We start from the raw sequence: 9,067 nt of genomic DNA, 5'->3' as shown, positions 1-9,067 counted from the left end.
AGAGAGAGAGAGAGAGAGAGAGGTGGTGTTGTCTCTTGTCGTATGATCATTAACTAATTTAACATTTCAGCAGATTTTCCATACAGATTTAGTGGCTTGACAGTTAACGGTGAAGTAGGGGATTTGATTCGCAGAAGTATTTTGGCAATGGTAATGTTATTAGTTAGCAGTAAACTTAATTAACCTGGGGTGAGTCTCATGAAAAGTGCTGTGTCTGCCCGGTTCAGCTCTGAGATTTCCACACATTGCACAGCGCTGTGAAGGAATAATCGCCGAGATTACTTTTTATTCTGCCTCTGGTTAGAAGTGGTGAATGTAGGCTACAGCTCACGCGGTGGCTTTTAAATGGCATCACACTCTGTTTGCCACTTGTTGTCTGGAGCTTGTTGTGCTTTGAACGTGTGGGATTCTAAAACTTCCTTAAAGTCGAGAATTATAGTTTGTTTATTCAAAGTCATCTTTACAACATTTTTATGGGTCTGACGTGTATTTCACATTGCAGCTGCCAAAGCTCCGCTGCTTTCTTCGACCGTCTCTGTGTCTAATTTGCTGTGCTCATTCAGTGAGCAGTGTGAGAGAGGGAGTGGCCAGGTAATGTGTGCTTCTTTTCCCATTATTTACAGTATTTGACAACATCTTTTGCATTTCTAATCTAAACCAGGTCAAACTTGGCACTGCATGTATCCGTGCCTGTAGCAAGGCACCTCTCAAGTTTGAAATCCATTGGACTAAAGGGCCGAGAGATATGTGTATAAAACTCACAGACAGACATTTCTGCATTTTATAGATAGATTTTGGGATATGATGTATGCATGCATCCCGGACGGCATCTTTTGGAATACTCCAGCTAGCTTGTTCTGGTTTCTGAAATTGGGATATGGTGTCGGGGATACTTCAAAAACCCAACCATAAACCGGGATACACGTGTCCGTGTAAACACACTTATGGTGTCACTGTTTTGCGTGTGCATGTGTAATGATAATGTCTGACAGTGGACATTACTGTTGTCAGTTAATATTTTTAGTTATATGCTTCAATAGCTAAAAAAAAAAAAAAAAAAAAAAATATCCATGTATACCTGAATCATGATAGATGCTCCGGAGGGCAGCAACTAAAAGACGAGTTTTTCCCAAAATGTTAAACAAGTCTTTAATAAAAACACCTTCTTTATCTAAATACCTTGGCAATCAGTATATTTCCTCAAGGTATTTCATTCACCAACTGACCTAATTTTTTGCAGTCCTCTGATTGGTTTACCAATTTATCTATGAATAAATAAGGAACTGCTGTGACTTCTTTCCCATATAGCCTACCTAAAAACCCAAGCTAAACATTCCAGCTATAGTGAGACAGTGTGCAGGAGTATTACTTATAAGCTAAAGTAATTGAGAAGCAGTGAGACTGCTTCTCAGTAATAGATGACTTAGATGTAGTTGATATTGATTCCCCTGTTTGATCGACTCTAATAGATTACTGTCTGTGACCACAACACAGTCTATGATAGAGACAGACACGCACGCACGCACGCACGCACGCACGCACTCACGAACGGACACACAAACACACACACACACACACACACACACACACACACATTTATCATCCCACTCTACCTTGTCAAAGTATCGTATCTCGTAGTCGAGGATAATTCCGTTGGGCTGTTCGGGCGGTGGCCATGACAACGAGAAACTGCGGCTTGTTGAGCTCACTTGGTGCATTATGGGAACTACAGAGGGAGCTGTTAAAGCACGCACACACGCACACCCACACACCCACATACACACACACACACAGAGACACACAAGTATACACAATCAATTATGCAGTTAAGAGAGTCGCAAGCATGCTTAAACTCCATAAATATGGAAATATAGTGTCTAATGTAATGACATATTGCCAAGGATTATTTACACCCAAAGGAGAAAAATGTTTCCTCATCCAGGCTCATGAAAACAAATTACTGCACTTGTCACTGATGGGGAACAAAGAGTTATGTCTGCAATGTATTTTTACCCATAATTTTACAAACCAGAAGCTCTTGGCTATAAGGTATTTCATGGTTCTGCCTCCCGGATCTTTTTATGAGATGGTTTTCATCATTTGTACTTCACTTGACAGCACATACAGTAAAGAGAAGAAGGAATTCAAATGTATTCAGAAGGTATGCATCTTACACAGCTGACTTATCAGGACATCAGAAGACTGCAATGATCCTCAGTAAATGCTGTGATACTTCATGTGCCAAATACTTCCTCTGTAGCCATAATTTTACAGCGTGAGCTAGCTGTCACCTAAAAACCTCAGTCATTTTTAATATTGACACAATTGACATTTGACAGGGTTCTCTATATATTATGTGAGTTTCATAACCTAAGGTCCCATGAAATACGCTAAAACCTATTGCATAATTTAAACCCCTCAGTGCAGTCAACCTGAAAATAAATCAGTTTTTGTTGAGTACTAAAAGATTTCAGGGATAAGAGAGTTTTGCATCCGGCAGCGGTAACGCTCAGAAAGCGGCACGGTGACAATGGATCATGTTTCGATTAGGAATGACCCTGGGTTGCTCTAGATGAGGTAAATGATGTGTTTTCCATCTGAGCAAAGCAGCCTTTAAATCTAAATCTGGGTAACGGTGGAAATATCACTTGTGTCTGTCTCTATAAAGTATTGATGAAGCAGTAACTCTGCTCACTTTATAGTCTTTAAGAATTACACTGTCAGAGACAGAGCGAGGGGAGGGCAAGGAGGGGATAAAGGCAAGAAAAGGAGAACAGAGAGAGAGGCAGAGGGAAAGAGGGAAAAGAGGACGAAAGCTGTGGATGTGCAGGGAAGACAGAGAAGGGAGCAGAGAAAGGGAGAAAGAGGGAGAGAAATGACAAGCTTATAACATGTTTTATGAATTAAAAAGCCGTTGCTCAATTTCCTTTATCCCCCTAGCCATCCCTCCCTCGCATAATCCACTGTGCCCCAGGGTATGGTTACAAACACACACACACACACACACACACACACAGCTTTTGCACTCCCCACTCACCAGCCTGATTGGTTGTAATGTTGATTGACAGTTGCTGGGCGGGATAAGGGCTCTTGTTGGAAACTCCGTTTACTGCCTGTAGAGTAAAAAGTGTAATGGTCATCTATTCCACCTTAGACAGTAACCCCTATAGATACTGTTGTTAGGCCTGTCTAGCCTTCTATATAAAACTATGTATATAGAGTGTATCAAGAACTGCCTTACTGAGTTACGGTTGCTAAGCTATTAATGGACAATCGCTGTTCAGGGAAGGAATTCAACACACAGTCAATTATCAGCAACAAGGACATGGTTTTCATTTGGGTGATTTTTTAAGTCTCACCATCTTTCTCATCTCACCAACGAAGACACAATTAACAGGTTCTGAGTGTGTTTTAAACACCGCCTAATTAGCTGCCACATATTGTTTGTCATGAGCTCAGTTAATCATTTTGACGGTTGAATCAATGTCTTCAGTCACAGCAAATCATTAAACAAAGGCATGGTAATTAGTGACGCTAGCTTAATGGCTTACTCCAATTCTCTAGTTCTATATAGTTCTGTTTGTTTCTTTATCATTTCACATTTCTTTTATTTTTGAGTTTCTGAGGATTAAAATTGACGGTTTTGTCAAAAAAATGGATGGATGGAGAAAGAAATAGATGGATATAACAATGGATATTCAGCTCTGTCTTTAATGGTGGCTGCCTTTAGTAAACACATCAAATTACAATCAAAACTTTCACTATCAGGTCAGTGTTTTGGACATTCATTCATACATCATTATTGATTTGTCCTTCTGTCTTACAGACTGCTTTTAAAATGGATAGGCCACACTATTGAGTAGATTTAAAAAAACTTTTTTTATTTATTGAGTAGATTTAGAAAACAATCATAAACCATGTGTTGTATTCCTACAAAAATCATATTTTATTATTAATAGGTTCACTGGACTTTGACAAAGAGTTGGCCACATTTAGATTAGATGAAATTTCACAACCGAGCACTGAATGGGGGAAGAAGGTAACACTCTTCCTTCCTTTAACTATTAAAATGCAGATGACCTTTGTTTAGACAACCAGCCTTGACGGTAAAGGCGGCCAATAGCAGAAGATTGAGGGTCCACCATCATGGTGGCTTTATAGGTATCAGGGAGGCCTTGTGGTTTGAGAGAACATGACATAACTGGGAATTGTGCATAAAAGCCTCCATGTCAGCGAGCGTCTATGTAGCCTTAGTAACCTTGAGCACCACAGTGAATATAGCAGCTTTTTGCATATTAAGAGTTGACAATACACTAAGCGCCAAGGTTGTTTTCAGTCAGCATAACTACATTTTTGAGGGGAAACTTTATATTGTTAACAGTAATACAACTTTGTAAAAAGTTAAATTTTAATGTGTCTTCAACATTGTGTAACTAGTGGTGTGAATTATTAAAGAAATTCTCTGCTGAAATACTCTACGTCTGTAGTCTTTAAAGGTGGCTTTGTAAGGTTTGTTACTTGCTTCTTTGTGGAGGGTAGCAGTTGTAGATATCCTGTATTCACAGTCACAATAGATTCCAATGACAACCTTGAAGAGTGGCATGGTATCTTTGTTAATATTGTGCCTGCAGCATATCTTTAGAGCTATGAGGAGGCAACAGTGTTATGAAGAATCATGTATGTAGCCATGAATGTTGTGAAGAAACTCTGTAGAAATCAGCAGAAAAGCAGTGGATGTGAGGTTTCTTAAAGATCTTTGATACACTTTGGATACATTTTCTGATGTGATTTTGGGTAGCCATCCATGTCCATCAACTGCATAACTACAGAAAGGAAAAACTATTTTTTAAGACACCTCTCAAGCCTAGAAACAGTTAGCGTGTGATACTCAAAATAAACAACACTTACAACACTAAACAGCATGCTGAATAAACGTCTCCCTGCTCAATGGACAAACCTGTATTTCGAAGGTGTAAGGTGTGTGGGCCCGCAGCTTGCTGACCTCCACCTTTGTTTCCTTTAACCCTTGCTTGTCTGAAACGAATACTACGCTGTCGTCACATGGCTGACATGCCCGGCGCTCGCTGCTGTGGCACCGGCGGCACAAAACATTGTATGACATGTCGTCCCGGTGCCCGGTGTCACGCGGGGGGTGCCACTCCAGCTGCACCGATGTCTGGTTGACGACTGAGACCACGTTGCGCGGAGCTGAAGGAACACCTAGAGAAAGACAATGAGGAGGTTAAGGGATTGACTTTGTTTTTTTTTGTTTTTTTAACTACATATTTCCAGTTGCTTCTTTTCAGAGTCTGTCAATTTACCGCAAATTAATGTTCCACACCTGAATGCAATCAAACTTCATTATGGTAAGGACTTGAGAAAATAATTTGTTTTTTTGCATTCAGGAGTGCATAATGGATATGTTTTTATTATCCCAGGATGTCTAGTATGTTATAGCTAAGCAGGCTGTTGTATAAGCAGACTGGTATGTGAGAGCCGTGTGGAAGCAATATAAGCAGACCGCAAGGAGATATTTGCTTTTGACAAATTGACAAAAATAATATAATCTACATTAAAGTACGGACAGACGTAAACACTCACGGCCACAGAAAAAGAGAAAAATCACATCTTGACTTAGAGTGAGTTCCCATGTCAAGAAAGAACTTTTCTGCACACTGACCAGTGAATATGAGGACATCACTACCTAACTAAACGAGGCAGATGACCGCCCACCTAGAGCCAAGCTTTGTTCAAGGTTTCTGCCTGTTAAACGTTTTCCTCTTGGGAGAATTGTTGGGTCTCTGTAAATTGCAGCATGTCTTGAAAGTATCAGTAAAGTGTCCTGAGATAACTTCTTTTAGGATTTGAAACTATAAATAAAATCAAATTGAAATTGAACTGCCAGTTGCAGTTTCCAACCAGTATTGCTGGTACAGATGTTGGGAATTCAGCCAACTCTTGTCTCCAACAGCCAGAAGGTGACCTAACAGCTCACTGCCAGCAAGAGAAAAGTTTTTCCTGTCACTCTTTGGTCGGCCAGCTTCTCTCTCTTGCTGGTTCTCTCTCTTTTCTGTCAGCTCATCTCTTTGATCCAAGAAAAAACTTGGGCTTTTAGCATGTTCTATTGAGTCCTAAAAGCACACCCAGAGTTTTCACAAGGTTAAACCTAGCACGTTCACTTGTCCTTGACTATTCACACATCAAAACCCCTGTGCCACACACACACAGACACACTTCTACTACATGTTGAAATATGTTTAATCATCAGAGTCCTAAGAAACATCTGAGATGGCTCTGTGGAATATATATATATATATAGTATGTATGTGTGTATTACAGCCTGGCTGCAGAATCAAAGTGCTAACAATCAGTGACAGGTTGAAAATTTAAAGCAGCACCATCTTAGAAATATCCCTACTGAGAGAAAATCTGAGCAATCATAAATATACTCACAATGCATGAACATTTATTTTATAAATACACTGTCAACAAAGTCTACAGCAAATCTGCATTAAAATGCGGAAATGTAAGAAAAGGGGAAATTGTCCCAATTTAAACCTTGTGCAGAATTTTTGTCTCTCCCACTCTGGCAGTAATAGTAATTACCAGGGATGCACCGAATCCGGGATTCGGGTTCAGATTTGGACAAATATTGGGCAAATATTTCGGTTGAAATATTTCAACCGAACCAAAGTCTAAGCTTGCACTATATGTACTTACGCTGTTCGTCGAATGATGCCACCGTTGATTACTGGAAGGTGTTAACATAGGCTGTGAGAAAGTGGAAATGGAACTCATGGACAGAAAAAGTGTTGTTTGGCAGTACTTTTAGTCAAAAGAAGGTGATTCAAAATCAAGCTACATGTTCAATTTGCAAACATTTTGCGTATAAAACATCCGAAAGAATAGGAGTTGTGCACAAAGGAATCTACAGACTGCAGACAAAATGCTGCAACTTCAGGTACGGCAAAGGAAGGAAAGCCACAGATAAAAACTTGTGTTAACCAGAAATGGGGTACCCTTCTTTATGGGATTATAAATCTAAAAGGCTAATATTTTGGATATTAATTGGATCTTGAGATAGGGTAAACACGGGCCTATGGTAATTGTCAAAATAGTTTTTCCACTTGTCTTCCTGGCATAATGTTGCCTTTTTTTTACAGTTAAGATAAAATGAAAAACACACTGCTGTGGACGTTGTTAACTTCATTAATGTGTTTACTGTGTTATTGGACTGAGGATGGGAATAGGATTCGGTATTCGGTTTCGGAAGAATCTTAGCCAGTGGATTCGGTATTCAGCCAAACCCCAAAATTCTGGATTCAGTGCATCCTTAGTAATAACACACACTGCCGATGCATGCTTATGATGTATGCCTGCAGGCAGGATTTTTTGCTGCATTTTTCTCCCGGGAATGCTCTCTTCAAGTCTATCACAGCAAATAAGGCAGAGGGAAAGAAGGCTGAGATTTTGAGTCGTTAGAATAGGTAATTGTCTATGCCAAAAATATAGACAATTTTCCACCACGGAAAAGTGTATTCCAGCAAAACAGTGGTTTTAGAAGGTTGTTACGGCCATTTACAAGTGGAATGAAAACTAAGCTTCAACTATAGTAAGTTAAAGTAATGTGTTAATGTGTTGCATATCACGCTTAATAGCTGCTCATTAACTTTTCTTCAGAGCAAAAGCTAAGTGTCTCTTTCAACGCTACAAAATAAGTAGTGCTAGCTACAATTTCACCTTCTATTCTGTATATAAACTCTTACGATGTTGGATACGGTGGAAGTCGCCACAGCTTCCGACAAAGTTGCCACAGACACCACAACTCTGTAAAATACAGAGCGCTTTCCCTGGTGGCAATTGGCTTAATCAGCATTAAGTGAACTTGTTTGGCGAGGGCTTGAATGTAACACACAAACATTTGTGTGTAAGTTCTGCACTCCCCAGCTTTAAATTGACCATTTTTACTGCTGCAACAAGAGAAACAGCTTCATTTTAAACAGTGATCTGTACAGCATTCTCCAATCCCACTCTGAGCTTCATCACTATTTTGGAAGTGGCTTCCACAGTATAAATCTGATCTATACAAAAAATACACCTCAAAAAGCCACACACACACACACACACACACACACACACACACACACACACACACACACACACACACACCTTTACAGCCCATGAGGCGAGTTCAGGGAATGATTAAATGTCAGACAACTATCCTCTCCCCACAATGCTCTCTACTCTACTATTCCTATTTTAGAAAAGGTTGTTGCCAACCAGCTAAATAATGTTTTGGATTCTCAGAATCTCTTTGATAAGTTTCAGTCTGACTTTCGTAAAAACCATTCAACTGAGACTACTCTCCTTAAGGTCTCTAATGATATTTTGATGGCTGCTGATGGGTGTAAATGTTCTCTGCTGGTCCTATTAGATCTCAGTGCAGCGTTTGATACTGTTGATCACTGCACTCTGATTGATAGACTGAAAACAACCGTAGGCATTACTGGATCAGCTCTGGATTGGTTTTCTTTCCTATCTTTCAGACAGGAGTTTTGCTGTGTCCATAGGAACATATTTGTCAGACTCTGCTCCTCTGTCTTGTGGTGTGCCCCAAGGTTCTGTGCTCGGCCCACTGCTGTTCAGTCTGTATTTGCTTCCTCTTGGAAAGATTATTTGTAGTTTTGAGGAAATATCTTACCATTGACATCCAATTATATTTATCTTTTAGCCCTGATAGGCTAGACAAACTGTCCTTGCTGTAAACTTGTTTAGCCTTCATTAACAAATCGAAGGCTGACAATCTTTTGCAATGAAATTCACACAAAACTGATGTGATGATTTTTGCCCCAGACAGCATTACCACTGAGATTAGCCAGGCCATTGAGGCTCTATCACATTATAATGTTTGCATGTGTTTGTAATGTATAATGCAAAATCTGGGTGTTATTTTTGACAAATCTATGTGTTTTAACAGTCATGTGAAATCTGAGGTTTGTTCCTTTTTTTATCTCAGGAACATTACTAAGATTAGATCTGGGGTTTCTAAAAAAGTGATGGAGATGCT

The 9,067-nt window shown here is 39.7% G+C and overlaps 1 protein-coding gene across 1 annotated transcript in view; it reads right to left on the bottom strand.

Moving 5' to 3' along the window:
• Nucleotides 1-9,067, bottom strand: part of LOC116695270 (ephrin type-B receptor 1) — a 96,038-nt gene that overhangs the window by 40,325 nt on the left and 46,646 nt on the right. The window contains exons 7-9 of the mRNA XM_032525401.1: nt 4,958-5,220; nt 3,038-3,113; nt 1,614-1,738 (exon numbers count right to left, since the gene is read on the bottom strand). Coding sequence (XP_032381292.1) covers nt 1,614-1,738; nt 3,038-3,113; nt 4,958-5,220 — 464 coding nt within the window. The remainder of the gene's footprint in view (nt 1-1,613; nt 1,739-3,037; nt 3,114-4,957; nt 5,221-9,067) is intronic.

This window comes from Etheostoma spectabile, chromosome 9 (assembly GCF_008692095.1).
Source record: "Etheostoma spectabile isolate EspeVRDwgs_2016 chromosome 9, UIUC_Espe_1.0, whole genome shotgun sequence".
Classification (NCBI taxonomy): domain Eukaryota; kingdom Metazoa; phylum Chordata; class Actinopteri; order Perciformes; family Percidae; genus Etheostoma; species Etheostoma spectabile.
This window is presented reverse-complemented; position numbering and strand designations above follow the sequence as displayed.